This window comes from Lepisma saccharinum, chromosome 16 (assembly GCF_977018435.1).
Source record: "Lepisma saccharinum chromosome 16, izLepSacc3.1, whole genome shotgun sequence".
NCBI classification, from domain to species: domain Eukaryota; kingdom Metazoa; phylum Arthropoda; class Insecta; order Zygentoma; family Lepismatidae; genus Lepisma; species Lepisma saccharinum.
The window spans coordinates 65,159,268-65,185,949 of record NC_139244.1 but is presented as its reverse complement, the minus strand read 5'-3'; the positions used below and the strand labels follow the sequence as shown (position 1 = coordinate 65,185,949).

Below are 26,682 nucleotides of genomic sequence, written 5' to 3'. Positions count from 1 at the left end.
CACCAATATGTAAATAAACCAACCAGTGTTTAATTGACGTAACTGATTTCACTTATTCTTACTCTTAATTAATCTTACTTTTCTTCCACTTCAGGTTAATCATAACAGTGGTGATGAAGGGCAGGGACAGGGTTCTTAATAATTCCACGATACACTTGATTTGCAGAGACTTCAATGAAATGATTACATAGTTCTTGTTGTTCAGACAGTTGAGTCCATATTCACATATCTAGTCCAAATAAATTTTTCCAAATTTTGTTCAAAATCAAAGATAAGTTGGAAAAGATGTAGTTAATTTTCTATGATGCAACTGGAGGGGAGAAGCTAAAATGTTATTTTGTCCTCCCTGATGATGAGTGGAGCAACCCCCTGTACTCCCAGTCTCGACATCACTGTCCCTATTGATCAACAACAGAATGTTAATTTTCTGAATATTAAGGTTTAATCTATATCACAACATTATCCTTTTTTATTAGTATTACTTCATATTTAATATTATTGTTGTTCAATGCCAATGTAATTATTTTTTGGATGCAGTTTACAGTGTAACTTGCTATAACACTAAGCTAGGTGGCTACAGAGGAAGCTGGCAGAAAACGGTAATTTTAAAAATCTTGTTATTTCAATGCATTATAAATAATAGTAACCCATGGCCAACAACCCGTGAGAGCCAGGGCCTACCTACCGACTGCCGGCCTCACTCCCACCAGAGGTGGGAGATCATCCAACCAGTTACGGGGTCGCACGTGGTCTGCACCAATAACTCCCAGTCATTGTTGTAGGTTTTCATAACCAGCTTACGGTACTCATTCGTAGCTCCTCAATTTCCTCACGATGGTGGGTGGCCACCGGTCCCATACACAGGCCGAAATCTCAGGAGAAAAATTGTTACTCTTCCCTCAGGAGACTCGAGCCTGCGTGCGTCCCGTAGCCGGAGCCCAAAGCATGACACCTTAGACCACACGGCCATGATGCGGAATCCTTTCAAGGCATTAGGGGGTGAAAATTCTCATTTCCTATTCATTCTTCCAAATGGCTTATATGTAGAACCCAGTTGAGTAGCAGGGCTTGGCTTTCTTACATTTCTTTGTGATGAGAAAAAACCTTGAAAATTCTCTTGATGCTGGTTTAGTGTGGCTAGTCTAATGAGTAGCAGTTGACCAATTTTTCTTTAGAAATGCATAGATCACATTTTTAAAAAATAATTTGGTGAAGAACCAATCTTGAGTTTTCTCACGGTATGTTATTATTTTGAGACTACCTTATTTTTTGAGTCACCGAAAAATTTCTTATTTCTAAAGCAAGAGAATTAAGGGACATGAATTGCAATTACCAATACTCATTGGCAAAGAGCCAAGTACTTTGTTGCATGGAGCTGTTGGTAGTTTTGACTGTCAGGATGCCATGTTATTTAATCTGGTATTAAAGGTACAGTGACAATGAACAAGGAATCACAAGTTCAGCGAGTTCAAGAATTGTTCATAAATCGTTTTTTTTTTGTCATATTTTCAGACCAAGTTTAATTTCTTTTTGCATGCCTATTTTTAACCCTAGAACACAAAACCTTCGTTATTTTTTTACAAGCCTCACAAACGATGTATTTGTCCATAGTGAAATCATACTGCACATCCCCTGCCCTAGTACCTTCCTAGGTTCCTAAGACGAGGTCAGTAACAGTCTGACAATCATCTACGTTGTCTGTGTGCGTCTGTATGGGAAGGTGCACTGTAATTTTTATGAGGGTTTTTTGACAATGTAAGTTTCTTTTGTGATATGTGGACTTATTTTTTTTGTATATTTTATTTCTAAATAATATTTTTATGTGTTTGCTGAAAGGAAGGTAACAGGAAATTATGGTAGATAAAGATGAGTTTGGTGGCCGAGTGGCTAGCACATCATGCTGCGATGCCAAGGGTCCCGGGTTCGAATCCTGCTCGGGTTTGGTTGTTTGTGAATGTCCATTCATCAATTTCATCATTTCATCACTCAACTCCATCTTCGGAAATTAGCCAAGAGGCACAAAACGCGAAGTAAAATAAACTAAATCAATTAATCAATCAAACATGAGTTTGTCTTTAAGTTCACTTTTTGCACAGGAAAAGCTTTTTGGGACTGGACCTACAGTTTAGTGTGGGATCCTAATTACTATGTCTCCATCCGGTATCGACCCTAGGACAGATAAAAATGAAGAACGACAAAATGCTATGATTAGAAAATGACTAGAAGAATCATATTCATATCTGATTAGGGATAGGCTTATATGATATTTTGGGTGATACCGATAAAGTACTGATACTGATAATCAATATTCTACTGATATGACATAAAATTCCAAATGGACCATGAAGACCTAAAAGGTTCATTGACCTCCTTAATAAATGTGTGTTTTGAGGCGATCCAGTGCAAAAGAAGTTGCATATTTAGACATTTACTTTTTTGAAAAGTAGGGCATGGAAAGTATCCATATAAATTATAACAAAATTTTAGAATTTTGCACTAAACTATAAGATATATATATAGATATATCAGATTGGTAAAATATCAGCTGATATCGACAGAGTACCGATTATATCAGATTGGTAAAATATCAGCTGATATCGACAGAGTACCGATTAATCTGTCTCATCCCTACTGAATATCCATCCCAGCCCTGCAAGGGTTCCTTCTCCACCTAGAAGCATAGAGTTCTCCAAATTCTAAATTTTCAAACCATAATATTCCCATAAGAAAAGATACATATTTTTTGTAAATAATGCAACTAAAAAAAACCCATCAAAATATGTTGTTTTTTTAAAAATGATAAGAACATAAAATAATAGCACCAAACATAAAAATTATAAGAAGTTGATAATTAAGTATATTTTTTAAAAATATAAAATTGAGTTGTAAAATCTTCACGGTTTTTTTATTTACATTTCTCATATAAGGTTTTGTATTCTAGTGCTAATTAACCAGGACGAGAAGAATTTGAGAACTAAATTTTTCTACATGTGTAAAGCTAATACAAACTTGAATTAGTACTGTTTGACTGGTCTAGGCCACTGTACAAACCATTAATCCTATTTCATACAGATAATTTTGTTGCCTTAATTAAATTGGATCATGTACTTACTTGTGTGCAATTATTTGTATTTTTTTGTGTATATTGTAATCAGGAAATAAGTAGTCATGAATTTGTTAAACTGAACATTTATGTCGTAATTCAAGCAAAAACTAAGTTTTTCCAATATTCATGGTATCCATAATATTTTGGTATGGTAGCTATTCAGCTACTTTTGATTCAATAGAACAGAAACATTTATATTTATTTATTACAATAAATGCAGGTTATTGTAAGAATTAACAGAAGGATCAATAATTATATTGTGCATTTTTGTCTTCCCAAGAATTGAGTGGATTTCCTTCTAAATATACGAATTACTTAGATCCTTAAACCAACAATGTATAGCATCCCTCCAAAAGGAAAAAAATTCATAATGTAATTTATTTTCAAACTGAATAGTTTGCTTTCTCAAATTAAGAAATGAAATTAACTCATGCTAATCTTGTCTTACAGCCATTGACATTTTGCCGAGTAGGATCTGTGAGTTGTAAATGGAATGGTGAAGTGAAGACCCTTAACCGAGGACCACATGCAGAGAAGGGGCTCATACCTTCTCTGGTCTCTCAGGTTCCAGAATATTTTACTCTCCCTTTCCGATCCTCAGCCAATGTAGATCCAAACATAAGAATCATACCTTCTGGCATGCAAGATGCTGTGTGGGGTAAAGCTACTTCTCTGCAAGGTCAACTAGGCTCTGTGTGCATGTTTCATGAAGCTTTAACAACATCAAATATTAAAAGTCTTCATGAAGAAGGTAAGTTACATTTTAAACGTACTTTTCTCAATTTTCATGTAATGTTTCAATAATTAATATTTTTTAAAAAATATATATTAAATGTAAGTATATTAGTTTCAAATTTAGTTTTCTGAGTACTTTATATAGTGACAGAGCACAGTGATTGGTTGGCTTATGATCTAACTACAGGAAAGTTTTGGGTTTGCAGTTTTGCCGTAGACTAATACCTTTATTTTTACGAAGTGGCCTCTCATCAATTTGGGTGGGTGTGGGTGGTGGTTATGAATGAACCTATGGAGGTTAGGGATGAAGGTGTCAGATTTTGTTGGGGTAAGGGTGATGGGCAAATGAACCAAGAAGGCTAGTGTCATGTTCATTGAAGCAACTTTTGAGTGGTGGGGTAACCATGGTTGACTTGGTGCAAGCAGAGGTTGTAGCTCTGTTGGGAAGTGGGAGAAGTATTGAGCCATTCTCCCCCGAGATAGATTTCTTCTTGTGGTGTGAGCAGGAACTTGAGAAGTGCAGTACATGTGATTGTAGAGTTTCATGTAATTGGAGATCTTCAAATATTCTTCTCTGACATGCATGTCCACATCTAAGAAGGTGATTTGGTTCGTGGAGTGGGCTCAGGTAAATCGGATAGAACTGAAATGGCTTACTGGGTCCAGAACATGAAAATTCCACTGACAAGAATGTGACGAAGCTAATCTAGAAAATATAACATTTGTGCAAGAGTAAGTTATTAAGTAACAGAAATTTTATTCTAAACTTCATGGAGATGTATGCACAACAAAAATTTGTATTTTTGGACTCAAAATGGTTCCTTAGCAACATGCCATAAAGGTGTTGTGATGATCGAGCAGTATACACCTGCCCGGTAACTTGCACAACATGGCCGCTCCACCGTTGATTTGCACCATAGAAGAGCAACGAAGTGTTATTAGTTTTTTGTGGTCAGAGGGAGTAAAACCTTCTGAAATCGACAGCAGAATGAAGGTTCAGTACGGAGACAATTGTTTAAGTCATGGGAGAGTGTATAAATGGGTGGAGAGATTTAAAGACTGAAGACAAGATGTCAGTGATGAATACCAGAGTGGAAGGCCAGTTTGTGTGTCAACTGAGGCTGTGAAACAGCAGATCGACTAGCAAATCTGTTAAAATAGTACACTTTAGTATTTAATGACTTACCCTCGTAGTTTAGGATCTCTGTGCTATTGTAATGCTTTCAAATCTCATACACTTTATTCCTTCTTATAAATATAGGAAAACTACTTTGTACCAGTTTAAAATATCAAAATTATTTTCCTGTATTTTATGGTTATTACAAGCATAAGATAACAGTTTTTCATTGTGACGTTTCAGGAGAACACGCGCTTCGTCAGACATTTATTTTCATTTTGACTAAAGATACAGTTATAACAATGGTTAGCAATTTTTTTAAACAAAAAGAATCCATTATATAATGGATGTTGTCAATGTTACATTGTTGTAATATAGCAACCTAACTGTGAAAAGAAGATTTTTTTTATTTTTATTTCAGGTACTTTGTTTTTTATTTAAAATTATGAATCCCAAATTTCATCAGGTAATTCAAAGTCTTCATTGTTTTCACAAAGTCTCTTGATGTTTTCTGTTACATTAAATTTTAAAGATGGTGGCTTACTCCATTTGTGAAAAAGAAATCTCCATACTGGATCTATGTTAAAATTTTCATTATTTAATTTATTCCAGTGTTCTTCTGCAATGAACGAAGCTTCCCAGACATTCAACTCTTTGTTTCCCGTCAATCTTTTTAAAACAATTCTCTTTTTAATGAAATGCTTGTCTTCGATGATGTGAGCTAACAAACCTATTCTTGGGTTTAGATTTATAATGTCCAAATCGTGTTTGTGCCATCTTATTGCATTTTCCTTGCTGTTTGTCCTACATAATCCTTTGAACATGAACAACTTATATTATATATTCCTGTGGTTTCCACATCTGGTAGAGAGTTTCTCATTTTGAATTCATTAAATGTACATTCCAAACTTCTTGGTGATCTAAAAACAATTTTGATGTTAAATCTTCTAAAGGTTTGGCAATTTTATGTGAGAATCCCTTGTGGAATGGAATGCACACAAATTTCTTTTCAACAGATTTTTCATCTTTGTCTGTATTTCTCTTTTCCTATAGTTTTCTTGCAACATGTTTTTTGATTTGGTTTATTCTGTTAGTGTGAAAGCCATTTTCTTTTGCTATATTAAAAAGCCTTTCTTCTTCATTTTTGATATCCTTATTATTAGAACATAGTCTTTGTGCTCTCAGGAAAAAAAACACAGGAATATATAATATAAGTTGTTCATGTTCAAAGGATTATGTAGGACAAACAGCAAGGAGAATGCAATAAGATGGCACAAACACGATTTGGACATTATAAATCTAAACCCAAGAATAGGTTTGTTAGCTCACATCATCGAAGACAAGCATTTCATTAAAAAGAGAATTGTTTTAAAAAGATTGACGGGAAACAAAGAGTTGAATGTCTGGGAAGCTTCGTTCATTGCAGAAGAACACTGGAATAAATTAAATAATGAAAATTTTAACATAGATCCAGTATGGAGATTTCTTTTTCACAAATGGAGTAAGCCACCATCTTTAAAATTTAATGTAACAGAAAACATCAAGAGACTTTGTGAAAACAATGAAGACTTTGAATTACCTGATGAAATTTGGGATTCATAATTTTAAATAAAAAAAAAAAAAAAAAAATATCATTTTTTTTATCTGAAATAAAAAGAAAACAGACTGCTTCTTTTCACAGTTAAGTTGCTATATTACAACAATGTAACATTGACAAGATCCATTATATAATGGATTCTTTTTGTTTAAAAAATTGCTAACCATTTTTATAACTGTATCTTTAGTCAAAATGAAAATAAATGTCTGATGAAGGGAGCATGTGTTCTCCTGAAACTTCACAACGAAAAACTGTTTTCTTATGCTTGTAATAACCGTAAACTACAGGAAAATAATTCTACAATGCAAGCAATGCGTACATACAAGAAAAACTAAAATATCAAAGATCCTTATATTTATTTTATGCAAACAGATTTGTATTATCAATTTCTTTTTACCATGTTGAAAATTATATATATATATAATAATGTATATCAACATCAGAATCAGTTTAGAAAAATATTATGAAGTACATCTGAATCAATAAATATTTTGCTTCGTTACGTCACTGGTATACATGCTGTCTAAATATGAATGCTCTGTGAAGGATTCACACAGCACTGACTTCTAGACTAAATGTCAAGGTCTCTGAACATCACAGCTTACAGAAGTCTTGTATTTTGTAATAAATAATTTTATATGTAAACTTTCTATTATTATTTTCTTTAATAGGTCCAAATTCTACAGCATTATTCTCAGCAGATGATTCACCTGAAAATTCTGAGTTGCTGTCCAAAATGGTATTTTGCTACTCTCCATATGCATGCTGGAATGGTACAGTATGTGACTTAGCACCAACTCATAAATACAATGGTCAGATTTCAGCATCACATCATAAGATATGGAATGTCAAGGTAAGGCAATTTTTAAGGCATACATTATCTGGAATTTTGTCCTGCAGAAATCCTAACTTTGTGTGTATGTGGCTTACTGTACAAAACATGCTTTCCAACTTCAGTCAACTGTGACAGTTTTCACTTTGTCACCATTTTTGTACATTGAACCAACCCATTTTATTTGTGCATCCTATTTGGTGAATTGTTTTACAGCACGGATGCATCAACTTTATTCTATGCAGGGTCTGTAACTGCTTGAGCAATTTGTCTTGGAGCCTTATTACGAGGGTGATTCAAAAAGTAAGGTAGCAAGAGCTCTCATGGACAAATTTTATTCTACAGGCAAATTTACTGATACACAGTAGTATGGCACTGATACACATTACTTTTCAACATAGTCACCATGTTTGTCCAAACATTTGTTCCAACGGCACACCAAGGCATCAATGCCAGCATAGAAGAAATCTGCATCAAGTCCATGAAGCCATGTCATGATGAAGTATAAATTGTGCTTGGCGAAATACAGGAAGCACTTCGTAAATCTTGCTCCTGCACCATACATAAAAATCCATCCCTTAAAAACACACAGGATATCGCTTGTGAATCGCCTACTACCCAGGTGGTTCTTCAATAGTCCTAAGAGATGGAAACACTGGGTGCCAGGTCTGGGATGTAGGGAGGATGGTCTAGTACCTCCCACCGGAAGCACCGTAACAATTCAAGTGTGTTGTTGTCTGAGAGAAGTCCAGGTCGTTTTCTGCTAAATGCCTCCTGCAACTGCCTCAGTGTGTGACAATAACTGTTGCTCCCCCTGGTGAGGAAATCAACCAGAATCATGCCCTTGTGGTCCCAAATTACTGTCACCGTAACTTTCTTTGCGGATGGAGCTGTTCTCAATTTCTTGGAAGGTGGCGATAATGTGTTTCCATAACATGGATGTTTGCTTCGTCTCCAAACCCACACCTGTTTCCGTGACAATACTTTTACACCATGCACCTCAACCAGTTGATGATGTATTTCTGCTAGTGTAAGTGTGCTAGTGTAAGTGCACCCTTTAGATGCAAAAACCTGATCACACTACACACTTCCATGCTTGACTACGTTTCCGTGAGCACAGCCATCTTCCAACTGATTGTTACATTCCCCGGAATATTCTCAAAGGATCAACTTACGTTTATTCCTCAACGGCAATCATGAGCCTGATCAGCCTACTTTGAAGCCCTCAGGTAGTGGGAAATCAGATAAGGATATGTTAACGTAAACCTTGCTAACTCTCACTCACCAAAAATATATTTAGATGTCAGTTAATGTTAATATATAACACTTGCACTCACAATTAAACTTCTTATTACAAACAAAATTGTATTAGATCATAATACTTCTTCACTACACAAATTAACGCATTCACATTTCCAAAATCACTTCCATTATTGCAGCAACATCCATAATCATATCTCTCACCTCACAACCCACAATCAAATGTTTTTAGGTTAGTCCATAACCATAACAGACTACTAATTTGAACAAAACAAATTACGTCATCACAGACAATTAACATGTTAAACATATTAAACACTTAAAATGATACAATAAGTTGGTGCGTATCATGATATTGTGAGGGTCTGACATAACATATGAGCCATTTAATGGGTGTGTGATAAAGCTGTGCTCTTCTGCTGCGAGCCTGGTGGGACATTTGAAGAACAGGAGGAATATGATACCCGTGAGAGCTCTTGTTACCTTACTTTTTGAATCATCCCCGTACATTATAATCACATTACAGATGATGCCTCAAAATAAAATCATGTGTTTTGTTAGTACATAATGCCAGTTTTGTTAGTACATAATGCCAGTACACTATAAATATTTCCACAACCATCCCAATGATTATCCATTCACTTTGAAACATTCACTCTTTGTGAGTTTAGAAATTTATGACAGGTTCGATACGCAGCAGAGGCACATAGTGGTTCAGATCCCACATGAAACTGTAGGTCTAGTCCTGATTAGCCTGACTGTGCATAAAGTAGACTTAAAACACCAAATCAACCAACCAACCAATATCAGCATATCCATTGTCTAGTGCTATTAACTACACATGTTCTAACTGTACGTTTGGAGATTGAACCTGTGACAGACCTTGATTTTACTACACATCTGAAGTGCTAATCCATGTTGCCCCCAGGAATTCTGTACTAGTTTTAGCTTCACTTATGCTACTATTTCTAATTGTTGAGAAGATGGAACCATATTTGCTTGAATTCTACACTGGGAGGACATATAGAGTCTTAGGCCATTGGCATGAAGGTTGCTTTTTTGATTCTCCTTAGTTTCCAATTTGGTTGTTTGTGTAGTACTGCTATGTTTTCCACTCAATTCTATGTTATTCATTCCATGCATGTTCGGCTGTTTTTGACTTATCTGTTTCACTTTTGCATGTGTAGTGCTTGTGTTCATCTATTGTCTTCCGCAGAGGACATCCAGATTGTCCTATATAAGCTCACCTTCATTCACATGGTATGTTGTATGTGCAGCTTTTGCTGGCTTGTGTGGGGTTTCTGGTTCGGTGTTTGATAGTATGCTAGCGTATTGTTACTGCTGAATGATGTCGTAAGTTGGAATTTTTAACCAATTGTGTTTATCTTTTCTGATAACCCAGAGAGGTATGGTGTGCATACTGTGCCTCTTGAGTCAGTCTTTATATCTCATGCTGACCTCCATGGTTGAGTGGTTAGCATATCACTAGGGCCAGAGACTTAATGTCCTATTAAACTGTAAAATAAGTTTGTAATTATGTAATAAAAATTCAGAAATATTTCCAGTAAAGCCAAAAATATGCACAACAGTTCTTTCAATTTCTCATTATATGGGAAGACAGTATCTTCCAGGGAAGATCGATTAGGGTGCATGTAGAAATGAAGTCAGAATTCCTTTAACCGAAGAATGTAGTGGGAAAATAATGAAAATGTTGTGAGGTTCGCTGCAATTATCTTAGGTTTCATTTACTATTATGTCAGATTTACACCTTTGTGGAAACTAAAGCATAATTGACAGCTCGCTACATCTGTGGTAAATGTAGGCAATCAATTCACAAACACGACATTTTTAGGCAGATTTTAACTATATATAATCTGAAATTCAGCCTACATTTTTTTTTCAGAACATGCTACACTAAAGTATTATTTAATTGTAACACTGTAGAGCCTTGTTTCCATGTTAATAAAACATTACAATGCTGACCAAGGTAAAATTTATTGTATAAGAAATATACATTAAAAACGTAACGTTTCCACCCTCTAACAGGGCCTTCTTCAGACGAAGATTCACAATAATTTGATGAAAGATCCTAGCATCATCTTATATATACACTCCCAGGACAGGGTCCATACACAAAACAACTTGAAGGAGTGTATATATAAGATGATGGTAGGATCTTTCATCAAATTATTGTGAATCTTCATCTGAAGAAGGCCCTGTTAGAGGGTGGAAACGTTACGTTTTTAATGTACATTTTTTATACAATTAATTTTACGTTGGTCAGCATTTTAATGTTTTATAAAGTATTATTTCCATTCCACAAGGCACATACCATCTTGCTGCAACAATCAATACACAAGCACAACATTTTGAGAGATTTTATGTATATAGGATTTGAAAAACAACCTACAAAATTTTCGTCAGAACATGTTACACTAGATACCTTTCTGTTCCACAATGCACTTACAATCCTGCTGCAAAAGTTCCTGTTCTTGGCATTCTGTTCGCTCGCAGTGCTACATACTGATATGTGCCTGGCTCAAACGACAAGTAATCTTCAAACTCCCGTACTCAATTGCCGATAGAGTAGAGGCTGTAATTTACTGAATGTTATTTTTACTTTTGGCTGATTGTTGTCAGAAGCGAAAAAAAAGGTAAAGAAATGGGAACAAATGAAGCTTCTTCGGTGGTTCCTGTGCACAACAATGATGGAGAAATTTTTTGGTCAATAATGTTTGCATGGCTATCAATTGTTGGTGAGATAAAAAAAAAGGTGCTATTATTGTTCTGTACTAGTTGGTAAGAAAAGATGGCATCTGCTTTCAGTTTCTTTGTCTGTAATTTCCTTATCCTGCCATCGATATATATTATCGATGCCAAAAGTATCTGTTTCACTTAAGGTATGAAGAGTAAACTATAAAATAACTGATTATATGCAAGACAATTACAAAATTATACAGAAATATGTCTTATTATGTGAAAATTGAAGAAGTATGTTGTAGAGACATGAAATTGGTAAAATATGTCAAGATATGCCTTATCAAGTTCATCTATTTTGGTCGATTTTGATCACATACGTAAAGATCTCACACCAGTATTCGATTCAATGACAAATAAAAATATGTTATAACATAAAGTCCTGGGCTCTACATATCACGCTATGACGATAGGGGTCCTAAGGTTGATTGATTGATTTGGTTTATTTTACTTTGCTTTTCTGCCACTTTATTCTAATTGCGAAGAGAGTGATGATATGATGAAATTGATGAAGGAATGTTCACAAAGAACCCCATGTCAAGGCTGGGATTTGAACCAGGAGCCTCTGGTGTCATAACACTTTGTATCACTCTGCCATAGAAGTCAGCATCCCAGGTTTAAATTCCAGCCTGGACATGGTTGTTCTTTGTGAGTATACCTTCAGCAATTTCATCATATCATCATTCAAGTTCATGATTTGCCAAAAGTGGCAGAAAACTGAAGTAAAATAAACCAAATCATTCTCTCTGTTTCCTTGGCTGTGGCTATGGCATACCATACGTCCCTGGCTTGAAAGAAAAGTGAAGTAAAATAAAAGAAATCAATCAAAAGTTGACTGTGTGTTCAGAATATGCATTCTTTTTTTTTCATTATTGCATTTTTTTAAATTGTAAATTAATTACTATGCATTTACTGATATTTGAATGAACTTTTATTACAGAATGTAATAAATGGAATCGGTGGCGTCCATGTTTTATTCCCAATTTTGGAAAGTACATCATCTGAACAAAATGGCAATGAAGGCCCAGACCTTACCATCTTCTCTTCTTCACCAGAAGAGAAGAGCCTTGAATCCGCTGAAAATAAAGAGGATATGGCTGAATGGGAAATCCTACCCTCCAGTTCTTACTCAGGTTTGTACCTATTTTTTTTATAATGTCCATGTGACTGGTTAGCCAGAGATATGGTAAAATGTGATACACAGGAATAGATTGGGTGATTGGGCGGGAAGGGTAGTGTCAGATTTCTTGTTTGGTTACAGTAGGGAGCGCTGGATAGTTGTTTGATTTCATAGCTGGATTTAAACCAAGTTTATAGTTCTGACAAGCTGTGGGGAATCAGTTGTCATTCTCATTTCAGGAGCAGGGAGAACTACCAGGTGTGCCTGTTAATAATTTTTCGTCGCTGGATGGCGCTGGAAGCAAGGGTTGGTGCACAGTCTCAACTGTTACTTCAGTGTGTTGAAAAGACAGTACCTGTCAAAACGCTGTGGATGTGCTACCGAGTGCGAATGATCATGATATTGGGTTTGTGTGGGAAACATGTAGACCTTCAAACCAAATAAGGAACATGTGCGGCACATCCTGCCTTTCTTGTTTAATGAAAAGAAAAATGCGAGTGAAAGCCATTGTATCCTTGTGGAAACGTACGGTGACAATGTCCTAATGGAAGACACGTGTGCGCGTTGGTTTCGATGATTCAAAACTGGTGATTTAGACTTGAAAGACAAAGATCGCCGGGGCTAGCCGAAAAAATTCCAAGATGCCAAATTGCAAGCACTGTTGGACGAAGACGATATGCAAATGCAACAACAACTAGCAGAGAAGTTAAATGTTGGTCGCCAAACTATATCTGATCGTCTTCATGCCATGGGAAAGATCCAGAAGGCAGGAAAATGTGTCCCAGTTCATCTGAACGACAGATAAATGGAAATGCGAAAAACAGTGTGTGAAGTGTTGCTTTCTTGGCATGAAAGAAAGTCTTCCTTCCATCGGATAGTGACTGGGACGAAAAATGGATCTACTTCGAGAACCCAAAATGCAAAAAGTCATGGGTTGGCCCAGGACAACCTTCAACATCGACCGCAAAACCGAATCGCTTCGGAAGGAAGATAATGCTGTGCATTTGGAGGGTTCAGAAGGGTGTGGTGTACCTTGAGCTTCTGAAATCAGGTGAAACAGTGAATGCCGTTCGCTACCATCAACAACTCATCAATTTAAACCATGCATTGATCGAAAAGTGCCCAGATTGGGCGACAAGAGACGGAAAAGTGATTTTGCAGCACGCAACGCCTCATCACACACAGTGAAAAGCGTCAGAGACACCATATCTGCGCTTGGCTGGGAATTCTTGCCCACTCGCCATACTCACCAGACCCCCTTCTGACTACCACTTGTTATCATCGATGTCTCACTCCCTTTCCCAGCAACACTTCAACAATTACGAAGATATCGAAAAATGGCTTGCTGACTGGGTCACCTCAAAATGTGAACGATTTTTCTGGAAGGGCATCCACAATTTGATGGACAGATGGGCACAATGTATAGCTAGCGACGGCGCATACTTTGAATAAAGCATTTGTTACCTTTCTCCCCAGATACGCTTGTTTTCTTTTGGATCAATTAAGAATTATTAACCGGCACACCTGGTATTACACACTTCCATGCACAAAAATGTTAACAATACAAGTTGACATGAAATATACAACAAATTTGGTAAACCTCCATGAAAATGTACAAGAAATTTGTTGTAAATTTCATGGGAACTTGCAATTATTTTTATTTATTTCTTTCTTTATTTGAGATCAGTTGACTACTCTCCATGGTTCAGAGAACTTGTCAGATTTAAGAGAAATGCATTAAAACGCTTTCCTGATGAGACTTTCTTTCCAAAGAAGAAAATAATATAGTGAAGGTCTAAGACTCTCAACAATGATAAATGTATTAGCCTTAAACGGTTATGCAACAGGTTGAGCACGATGTAGTGGTTGCACTCTGGGTTTCCAATGTAAACAAAATGTTTACATTCTTAACAAAACATAGAACCTTACGAATGTGGCCTGATGTTTTTAACAGAATGACAATAACTTTACAGTATCACGGGTTTTGTCTGTACTTTGATAACATTGTAATTCAAAAAATACTCCAATTTTTACAAGAAAAGTAACATTTCATTTGAATTTCACCTAATAGATGAAATTTTTTGGTGACAAAATTGGGTATGCTAGTAATAAATCTGAATCTTTACATTTACACCATACTTGTACTTTGCAGATGCATCTGTTAAATATTTGCTACCTTAACCATGTTCAATTTTAGCGTAACACCACATAATTTACATAGTAGGTTACATTCTTTGTAACTACATATCAATTTCAATACTTTAGGAGCTTGTATTGTCTCTTTGAGATATGATTTACTACGGCACAGATTCCTTAGTGCATAGCAACGTAGTCATCAAAATTATTGTATCTAAAAACAAAAAAAGGCAATTCACAGCACTTTACAAAGATCTTAAAGTTTAATCTTCAAAATAATCGATAAATTCACTCGAAGATTTTTCTCATACACACACACATAATACAGCACAAGAGGCTTTCTTTGCTTCAGACAACAGCTACCGACCCGTTGGCTTATTAGATCTTAAAATTCAAATAAGGGCACAATCACTTATGCAATTCTTGATTTAAGTTAATTACGGCTACCGATGTTTTATTTTGTTAACGGATTCACTTGGATAACATACTTGTTCAAAAACGTGGTCTTCCCTGCTTTGTATAATCTTCCACGTCAGCCAAGAAAACATACATTACTGGTATTCTGAATATGATTGTCATCTTAAGTTGACATAAGAAGCTCTTTATGTCCAAGTAATTGCCTTATTAAGCTTTATTTGGTCATTGAAATGGATATTTTGACCAAAAATAGAGAGCATGCTCCAAAAGCATCTCTATAGAAAGCCCGCCATAATGAATAACCGCCCTCATCTTAAGAAACCAGAGCTTTGTCGATTGAAGTCCTCCAGTGCAAAATACGAAAATTACAATTTTTGTGCATAAACAAAATCAAAACTTTTAGTAAGACAACAACAAATAATGAAAATTAATTATTATATGAATTTTGAAACATTATTTTCTAACATTCAACTCGAAAATCAAATAAAGAAATATTTCCCTCTTGAGGAAATTTAACTTTTGCCCTTTTTCCCGCTTTGTAAGATTGCATACTTACCACTGCCAAAATCAAGTGAGAGTTCAAATAAAAAAAGAAATGAATATGTCTGCATTATCGAAATACTAACAGACTTCAGAACAATTTAATAATTAGTGAGAATTAATGAAAATTTATAGGAAATCACCTGTGACTTCCCACTAACAATTAAAAATAAGAATTTCTTATGTCTTAATTTTACGATTTTTGTGATATTACATGATATTACATGAATCAAGCAATTACTGTTATGCTCTGATATTTTGTGTATCAATATTGATATTGCTGTGAAATTATTCATTTTTTTTTTTAACAAAACACGTATTCATACTATGGGAATGAGAGATGCTGTAATAGATAATTCAGGTACTCACATTATCTGCTAAGCTTTTTTAAGTAATTTTCTTTCTATTAATTTCGGTAACCACTGCCACCATCCTCCATCCTCGTTGGAATTCTTTGTGTCGTTGCTTGGCGTGTTTCTGCTGTTTCTTCCTAAATCGCCACTAGGTGTGCTGTTGTTGCCTGTATGCCTGCAAATGTGTTGATGCTGTTCACCAGTATTAATTGCAGTAAGAGAAGCCAAGCACGGTGTGCCTGACCACTATCTATGTTGAGTTAATGATTGTAGTTTCTTTGTTGTGTCGTTGAGAGTGTGTGCTTGGTATTTGACATGTACTTTTTCAATTTTATTGTTGTGGAATTTGATATGCTTTGCAAGTCTGGTGGTAGTTTGGGCTGTTTTTACATTTGATAGGTGCTGCTGTATTCTCTCACTGATGGGCCTGATGGATCTGCTGATGTAATGAGCCTTGCACCTGCATTCAGCATCATAGACACCTGGGTTGTTTAGGGGGGAGAGAAAGTATTGTTTATGTTTGTTTAGTTGGTCAGTTATTTTGGAGGTTGGTTTGTGTGCTATTTGGATGTTGTAGGAATGCAAGGCTCATTACATCGGCATATCCATCAGGCCCATCAGTGAGAGAATGCAGCAGCACCTATCAAATGCAAAAACGTCTCAACTCACCACCGGACTTGCAAAGCATATCAAATTCCACAACCATAAAATCGAAAAAGTACATGTCAAATACCAAGCACACACTCTCATAGACACGAAAATCAAAGAAACTCATGCCATAATGCACTACAACCATGAACTCAGCACCGCAATTAATGCCAGTGAACAGCATCAACACATTTGCAAGCATGCAGGCAACAACAGCACACCCGGCAATTTAGGAAGAAACAGTAGGAACATGCCAAGCAACGACACAACGAATTCCAACGGTGGCAGTGGCTACCGAAATGAATAGAAAGAAAATTACTTAAAAAAGCTTTGCGGAAAACGTGAGTACCTGAAAAAACATATGTAAAGAAAAAATTAAATGTGAGAGACTGTATAATCTTTAAGTTAAGCATAACAAATATCCTGTGAGATTTCGTCAGTCTATGAGCTCATTGATTGATTGATTTAGTTTATTTTACTTCGCGTTTTGTGCCTCTTGGCTAATTTGCGAAGATGGAGATGAGTGATGAAATGCTGAAATTGATGAATGGGCGTTCACAAACAATTAAGCCCGACCGGGATTCGAACCCGGGACCCTTGGTGTCACAGCGCGATGTGCTAACCACTCGGCCACAGGGTCAGGCATGAGCTCATTGAAAATTATGGTCATACCATAATGATGAAATGTAGAATGACAGTCATTTATTTACTTCTTGACAGTAATCAAGTGATACAGAAAACACACAAACATTAAAAATCACATACTGTACTCATTATTTAAAGAAAGGTAATGGAAATTTCCATAAGTAAACTCAAAATATTAGATTTTTTTTTTTTTTAGCACTGAAATGTTGAATTTGGATGCCAAAACTGTGGGTGGGGGAAGGGGGACAAGTCAGTTTACTTTCTCTTGGTAGACAAGGCTTAGCATTAAGAGGCCATAATGGAAAAAGGGGGAGAATTACAAAAAGTGGGGATGCAACTGCATAGAATTTCTTTGATGTGATGTTTTTTTGTTTTTTTTTAAGTCAACTTTTCATAATAAATGAAAAATTTTATTTCTTTCTTTGTTACAGATTGGAAGCTTGAACAGAATCCGGTGTCAGGATTTCTAAGCTTGTTGAGAAACATGATTTCTGGAAGTGCCATCAATCAAGAGAAATTATTTAAGAATAATGGTGTGGCAATAATTGGTGCACTCTTGGCAAAGGTACATAATTTCTTGTTATTAATGTTCATGCTCTAATGATTAGTTTATCCATTTACAAATTAATTGGGTTATTTATTTATTTTTTAAAAAAATTGTTATACATTTTGAAGAGGCCTGTAGCTAAAATGAAATGTAGAACGAAGGGAAATTTTATAACATATTGAATATTTTGGGCTGGGAAAGTTAAATGTATATTGGGAGAAAATGTAAAAGCAGAGAGTATAAAATTGAGGCTTCATATCATTATGTTTGAAATTTGTTTATCTGTCAAGTTTATTTGACTGCTTCAGCATGATTATTTCAGACATACTTGACTGGAGCATACTACCTCAACTACACACGTGTAAACTAAGGATCATTGCACATCAGACACATACAGCTATCTAATGTGCACCGATGTATTTTAAATATGTGAGGTACAACTGGAATAAATAAGATAACCCAAGAAACCAACAGTGGAGGAAAGCTATTCACATGGTAATTGGTACCCTAGTGACACAACCCCTAACAAGGACATGAAGAGGTATATGAGAACCCATCATAATGCCAGCCCAAACAAGGATCCCAGTACCTCCGAAATGATAACGTTCAATGATGCTCTCTAGTTATGTTGACACAATGAAGTGTATGTGTGTGTACATATGGTGGTCACTTGGAAGTCGATATAAGCAACATTTTCCTACATTATACATTCATTCTTTATGTTGTTGTTGTTGAGTTGTTGTTTTAAGTCCACTTTATGCACAGAAAGGCTAATCGGGACTGGACCTACAGTTTAAAGTGGGATCTGAACCACTATATGCCTCCACCAGGTATCGAACCCGGGATTCCTTGATTACAAGGCGACGATGCTACCACTGTGCCCTTTAATTCTTCATGGTCCCAATAGAACACACTGCTATAAAATTTTTCCAGAATTTACACTTTCTTGCATTTTAAGTTCTTTAAACTTGGTCCTCTGAAAAATGTAAAATCGCCTCATGGGGTCAATATAACCAGGATAACATAATTGAACATGATCATTTTAGAGGTGCTGGGTTTCTGGGATGTGCCAGCATTATGATGGGTTCTTGTACACGTCTCCACATCTTTGCTAGGGGTTCCGTTACTGGCCAGATATATTGTGATGTGATTATCCAATAATACGTCCATCTATTCAGGGCTGCAATGGGACTTGCTTTCCTGTTTATTGATGATAATGCAAGGATCCATAGAGTGGACCTTGTCAATGAGTCCCTGGAATCAGGATATCCGGCACATAGATTGGTCGGTGCATTCCCTTGATATGAACCGAATAGACTGTGGTATATGCTAAGCATAGCATTGCAAGACGAAATGCACTTCAAGAGTTGCGTGCAGCATTGTTGCAATAGTGTGAGAACAGCTCAACACTCTTACCTGCAGTATGCCTCATCATTGTATGGCATGCATTGCTAGTCAGATAATACCACAATCGTATTGACATTTCTATGGAGCAATCAAATTTGTCTTTGTGTGATGGCGTACCAATCACCGTGTTACTCTACAGTTCCTTTGTTCAATTTTTACAATTGATTTCCTCCAAGATTGTTGATTTCTTGTGTTTTCTTATTGTTTTAAGTTCCATTTCACATATGTAAACCAAATTGGTGCACAATAGGTTTTCATTTTTTAACGTCCTTGGGGATTCTTAACGGCAGTATTACTGGTTTTGAGAAGATTTTTACGAAGGGTTAGGCATGTTTTTTTTAAAAATATTTCTATTCTCCAAATGTACCTTTTAACCCAATCCTTGTTTTTAAATAAGTTACGCGGCATTTATGATAAACTAGTGCCAAGTGAAGCCTGAAGAAGGGGGCTGTAGGAACCCCGAAATGTTGCTCAAACAACAAAATCCTCGCCAATACGTAAGTAAACAGTTTTTAGATGTTTCTTAAAAGATTTTTTTAAGGAATTTTTTAGATAGCATTATTCAGTACACAGTGCACAATAAGATGGCTGTATGTGTCTGATGATCCTTAAATTTATGGACATGTGTGTATTTCTGGTAACTTCTCAATTATCTCCACAAAGTCTCAGAACTACACGTACCATACACCGAAGGTGAAATTGCTAACTGTTTGATTCCTCATTCTTTGCATGTTAGGTATTTGTGGTTTTTCTTATTACAAAATCATATTATTATTTCCATCATCTAATGGTATGAATTAGATGCTTCGAAGACTGAGGGCATTCTGTCAAATTTCAGAAACCAAATCATTTTACATCAAAAAGTATCACTTAAACTGCTTCCTTCTTCTCTTCTTCTTCTCTTGCACTACAGCTCCTGATGGGCTTTAGCATCCCAAACAATTTTCCTCCATCTCATTCTGTCTTGAGCGATATTCTTCCAATTACATACATTTATCCTTTTCAAATCATCCTCAACCACGTTGATCCATCTTCCCCATGGTCTCCCTTTCGGCTTTGTTTTCCATAGTTTCTGGTTTAACCCTTCAAGCCGGTTCGACGTACACGTGTACGGACCCTCATAGTTCTTCTAGAAGCGGTTCGACGTACACGTATACGTCCCGTATAGGAGTGACGAAATGATGCATATTCTGCCATCTGTTGTTTTCCCACATGAACGAAAATGCATGTAACTCAAGAGTAGACTACAATGTGCTGCCATCTGTTGGTTTTCCTTCCAATTCCATGAAATTATGTGCGATTGCATCACTTTATTACGTAAAAAAAGAAGCTGAGAAATGGCGTTGCATGGGCAGGTAAAGGGCATCGAAACAGACGAAATTTGTACGTTTTTAGAGGAAAGTTACAGTGAAGGTTCAATTTCTTCATTTCTATCTACAAGTGAAAGTGAAGTAAACTATGCAGAACAGGAAGTAGATAATGTCAGTGATAGCGAAAGCAAATTGGATGACATTACATCCTCACCTGTTGCGTCGTCGAATGTAACCTGGAACTGGAAAGAAGTTGACGACTCTTTCAAAGCAAATAAACTTGCGTTTTGTGGATTGTGCGGTCCCCAAAAAGCAGTCAATAATGTTCTTGATCCCTTTTTGTTGTTTTTTGACACAAAACACAATGTTGGACTTCTAAACTACCAAGAACACAAGCGCAAGCGCATGTAAGCGCAACATGTAAGTTCTTATTTTTATTATTATTTTTGTTATTATAGTATAAATGTCACCATTTATATATATTTGTGTAGTGTGAAGTTTCGTTTAAAAGTCCTGAAAATTTCATTGTAATTGAGCAAATGGTTTTTAAGATATGTTCAATTTTGTGATATTATGCGAAAATTGCTGTTTTGGTGATTTAAAATTACCGCCTCTCGCAGCGGCTGATGGGTATTTAACTCCCGGCTTGAAGGGTTAATACCAAGCATGGTAACCTGTCCTCTTCCATTCTCATCAAATGTCCTGCCCATCTTAAACGTTGTGATTTGATCTTCTTCATAAGATTAATATTATGTCTTACCCCTTTACATTAACGAGATATAGTTGAGAACACACTAATTTAAATATTTACATAATAAAAAAAAAGTAAAGTTCTCCCCTGTGCATAGCACCATGCCATGAAGTATAGGGTGTTTGGGGGTAACACCCCACACTTTCTTGATCCGGTCATGAGTGGGGTGATGTGATCAGCATCATGCCCCTGACTGCCTTTACCCCCCAGTGTTTCCCCCAGGTACCCATGTTATTCGAAGCTGGGTGGGTGCCGGGGCCGCTGCCAACGCTAGAAAAGTTCCCAGATTTGAACCGGCCGGGGATCGAACCCGGGACCTTTAGCATGCTAGTCAGACGCGTTACCGCCTGAGCCACCGTGGCCACAAATATTTTTATAATCATCTCTTATTTCAAAAGTACTTATAATTTCAATTGAATTCACATTAATAAACTTTCATCTTGATATATATATTTCTCTTCTTCTATATGATTCATGACTTCATTTCCTTCATCAACAGGTGGTGGTCTTCTTCTCTCTGCATCAGTACTTCCTTCTGGTTCAGGATTTTGTTCTGGACTTCCTTCTAGGCTTTGATTCTTATGTAATCTCCAGATCGTAGGTCCCTAATCCCACTCGTTCTTCCACCTTCATACACATGTTTCCCCTTTTCACCAAGTTTGATTCTCGTAAATTTATAACACCTCACTTTTTCCTCACTAACATCAAGTTCTAGAGGGATACGAGTTTTAGCTGGAAGATTAATGTCTTTGCTGCTGATTTCAGCTTTTCGTCGATTGAGGAATTATTTTATCCTTTTTCCCCGCTTTCTTCCCTCGAGCTGTGGGTGTTATACTAATTTCCTCTCTTGGGGCGTCAGCTGGAATGTGCCGCCACTGGTAAATACGACAAAGTGTAGACTTGATGCCAAATGATTGAAATGCGTAGCCAAGTCGGTGCAGTGATTGTGGCGTGCAGCCAAAAGGTGCTGTGGGTCATGACTGAAACGTGCCGCCACTGGTGTAAATAAAACTTCCACAAAGGGGATCATAGTAATCCAACAAATCCAAGTTTTGTTAGGAAACCCAAATTTATATCGGTACTTTCACTTCTTTAAACTTCATATCTATTTACATATGAATACATGTTTCATTTCACAAGTATTTTTATTAATTTATTATCTTTATACATTTTCTTTATTATCTTATTGTTCATCTTCCTAATTTACTTGGGCACTAATTTACAGTCATTCATGTATATTACAGCAATCTTCTGTCTTGCATGCCTTGTGCTGCCATCTCTGTTTAACATTAGTAATCACTTACGGGCATCAAACTCATTGGGTACGTAACAGTGCTCATGTTGGATCAACTCTTCTAGCTCCATGTTATTCCTAATTCCATAGGATCCATCTTCATTCTTAATGGGGCCAAAAATCTTTCATAAGATGTTTCTTTCAAAGCACATTACCTTGCTTTCTGCTTTGGATGCAAGTTTTCAGGATTCTGCACCATAAGCTATAACCGGTCTGATGAGTGTCCTATACAGCTTTAATTTTGGTTCCTGGAGAGGCTTTTGAACTTGAATAATTCTATATGTGCATGATATTGTCTGTTTCCAGCCTGGATCCTATGGTTAACTATCTCTTCTTCTGTATTGTTATGTAGAAGGGCTCCAAGGTAGGTAAAAGTGGAGACTCCTTCCGAACAGTATGTGCCTACATTCAGAGCCATGGGATTTCGTCTGTTTGGCGATCTGGACATTCTCATATGTATATATATATATATATATATATATATATATATATATATATCATTTTGGTTTCATTAATTAATAGTCCACTTTCTCCGGATTTGCTATTTATCTTTAAGAAAGTGCTTTTAATATCTGCAAGGGTCTGTGATATTAGAAGAATACAATCAGTATAAGCAAGTATCTTAAAATGGTTGAATTACGTAAAATTACAGTAACTGAAATGGGTAATAAATCTTCTTTCAGGCAAAATCTACATTCGTTGATGTAAATGTGTTAATGGCTGTGCAATTATTGGTGGAATTAGCCCGAGATGCACCAAACATTCCTCTTCTTCATGCATTGTATCATCACATTCTATTCAACTTCAGCATTTGGTCTCAAAGTCAGTTTCATGTTCGGATAGGTGAGTACATATGGTTTCTAATTGCAATATCATTGAAATAAGGTTAGGTTTACAGAGAAATTTTGAAAAATAAATCCACATGAATCGACACCAAGTTTAAAGTGACAGTTGTCTTAATGTGTCTTGCACCATGTCTGTGCAGTGTAAGACATCAGGCTTTGGGCTTTGGCTACAGGATGCATGCTGGTTCAAGTCTCTGGGGTGGAGCATAAGAACTTTTCTCCTGAGATTTCAACCACTATGTGGGACTGGTGGCCACCCACAATCGTGAGGACACTTAGGAGCTACGAACGAATAACATACCCCCTGTGATGGAAAACCTACAACAACCACTGAGGTTAACCACCTGTCACCCCATAACTGGTTGGATGATCACCCACCTCTGCTGAGGCTTGCGGGAGTGAGGCCAGCAGTGAACATGTAGGCCTTGGCCCTCAAGGGCTGTTGCTCCACAGGTAATTAATTGTACCTAGGTATTAATATGAGCTATTCTAATGGATGGAATTAGTTTCTCTACAGGGCTCCCTCCGTTTCTGTGTAACAGAACCATTTATTAGTGATATATCATTTCCTCACAACACTATTGAGCTTTGTTTTGTTATCTCTTTGCAGTAGATTTTGTTGAATTGATTGATTGATTGATTGACATACTTTGCTTTTCTGTCACCTTTGGCTAATCACAAAGATGAGGAAATTGATGAAGGAACTTTCACAAAGAACACCCATCCCCAAGTCAGGATTTGAACCTGCAAACCCTGGCATCATGGTGTGCTATGATAACCACTCTGCCACAGAGGTCAGCTAGATTTTTTTGAAACATATTGAGTGCTATCTATAATAGTTTAGTACCCATAGTTTCTTGGCAGACTCTTTTTTCTTGTCTCCTACAATTACATACTATTTTGATGACCAAGAAGTGCCCCTTTCTCAGTGCAACTTGATGGCCACCCAATAATGCCTGAATCACACGAGGCTATGTTTCCTGTTGAACTTGAACTAGTTGTGTGGTTATACTTTTCACTTCACACGATACTCATTACCGTACTTGTTGGTATACTTTTGTTTCGACAAGGCATTGCACAGAGCAGACAAGCTAAAAAGATAGATGAGCGACTTTAGGAATAATGTCGTACATTAAAATTAAAATTGAAAGAATTATAAGAAAGGCATCAACTAGAAATTGGCTCAAATGAAAATATGGCAATCAAGGTGTACTCAATAAGCTTTTTAATGACCTCGACTGTGAATGTACACATACATGAAATTCGCGGATGGGGATTCATTCATTAAAAATAATTTCTTCGACTAAACATTGGTAATAATAAAGACTTTCATTACAGGCTAATCACATGTCGTGTACAAATCCCATCACTTTGTATAAATTTCTAAATAATAATCTACACGAATGCACTTTCTTTTAAAGAAAAAGTTTTTTTCATTCAACAGCGAACAGAAACAACCAACACTCGGAAACCATAGACAAATAACACTTTTCCTTGCCAAAAAATAAATGAATTTGTGTTAACAGGCAGCAAATTTCAAATAATACTTGAAAACACTAACACCACCATCACATGAAGTTACATCCGAATCACAAGGAACTGGATATCCAGTAGGAATGCCCTTCTTGGTGGGAGACTGCTGGCAGGCTGGCTGCTAGACTGGTTTTGACAACTAGGGCATGCTCTAGTTGCAACTGGCTTCTCTGCTAGATTCTGTGCTAACAGCCAATCAGAACAAAAGTTTCATAATGTGAAGATAATCTGCCATGTTTTTATAAGAGATTCTGCATTTTTCAACTCTTCCACTTCCTCTTCCACTTCCACTGCAAATAGCCTTATGAAAAGTGAAAATATGTTGTTGATTCATAAGAATTTACTAAACAAACATGTATCGAAGAGTTTGTAAATAAGTATCTTGTGGTCTTATTTTTGTTGACTAACTTTATTGAAGGTACAGTCACAGACACTTCTGGGTTGTAACAATACCATTTGCTTTCAATGCTGACGTTAAAACCCAGAAGTGTTCGTGACTGTACAAAGGATTCACTATTCTTTTCAACTACTAGTTTATTTTAATTCAAGAAAGTTGTACTTTGATTTTGCAAGTTTTATTTGCATGATAATATTTGTATAAATCTCATTTAACATTTCTTTTCAATTTCAGGACACATTCAGTATATTTCTACTGTTATCAAAGATGATCGTAAATATTTTAGAAAGGAGTTTGGTATTCAGTTCCTTCTTGATGTGATACGCCAATATTATATAACTTGTGATACACTGGGACAGGAAGACTGCAAAACAATACGGGTTTCTTTGCTTGGCTTGATCAAGTATTACATGCAGAAAGAGTTACATGCAAGAGAAGTCACTGCTATTTTAGGATTTTTTGCAGCAGTAAGACATGAAGAACTGGTAAGAGAACCTTATTTCTTAGTTTCTTTACATTCCTTTATTGTAGGGATGGGCCAATATGAAATTTTGGCCAATACCGATAAAGTACCGATATAAAATTTACCGATACCGATTACCGATATTCAACCAATCTGATATAAAATTAGGAATGGTCCTTGAAGAACCTGAAAGGTTCATTGACCTGTTTAATAAATGTGTGTTTCAAGGTGACTGCAGTGCAAAAGAAATTGCATATTTAGACATTTACTTTTTGAGAAAGTAGGGCATGGAGATTATCCATAAAAATTATAACAAAATTGCAGAATTTTGCACTAAATTATCAGATATTTATCGATATATTGGATCGGTAAAATAATCGGTAATTTTACTGATAAACCGATACACCAATATGCCTATATCGGCCAATACCAATAGAGTACTGTTTAATCGGTCCCATCCCAACTTTATTGCACATAATGAAATGAAAGTTGGACTAAAATTAACAATTTAGATATAAAATTGGAGACTATTAAGAAATAAAAAAATCTCAGCTGCACTTTATATGTAAGATATACATTGAGCTTTCTTCTGCACTGATGCCATTTTCAGTTCCAACAATTGCACCACCTCCCATACCAACTCAGCCTCTTTCTAGAAGAAAGGGAGAAAACTTTATGAGTTTCTCTTTCTTTTGCCATGAGTCATGCAGCTGTAACTGTAATAGTTTCTTTGTAATAAACCTTTGCAATGTTGGCCATCCTGTATACCTTACCTTGACCTGGCTGCCATTTTATGTTGACCACCCTGTATATCTTACCTTGACTTGGCTGCCATTTATGTTGGTCTCCCTGTATATCTTACCTTGACCTGG

At 36.2% G+C, this 26,682-nt stretch overlaps 1 protein-coding gene across 4 annotated transcripts in view; it reads left to right on the top strand.

Moving 5' to 3' along the window:
- Nucleotides 1–26,682, top strand: part of LOC146000511 (neurobeachin-like protein 1) — a 723,922-nt gene that overhangs the window by 129,643 nt on the left and 567,597 nt on the right. For all 4 annotated transcript variants that reach the window (XM_083138250.1, XM_083138253.1, XM_083138251.1 and 1 more), the window contains exons 16-21: nt 3,557–3,857; nt 7,227–7,408; nt 12,345–12,537; nt 17,695–17,828; nt 23,256–23,415; nt 25,582–25,832. In XM_083138250.1, coding sequence (XP_082994376.1) covers nt 3,557–3,857; nt 7,227–7,408; nt 12,345–12,537; nt 17,695–17,828; nt 23,256–23,415; nt 25,582–25,832 — 1,221 coding nt within the window. The remainder of the gene's footprint in view (nt 1–3,556; nt 3,858–7,226; nt 7,409–12,344; nt 12,538–17,694; nt 17,829–23,255; nt 23,416–25,581; nt 25,833–26,682) is intronic.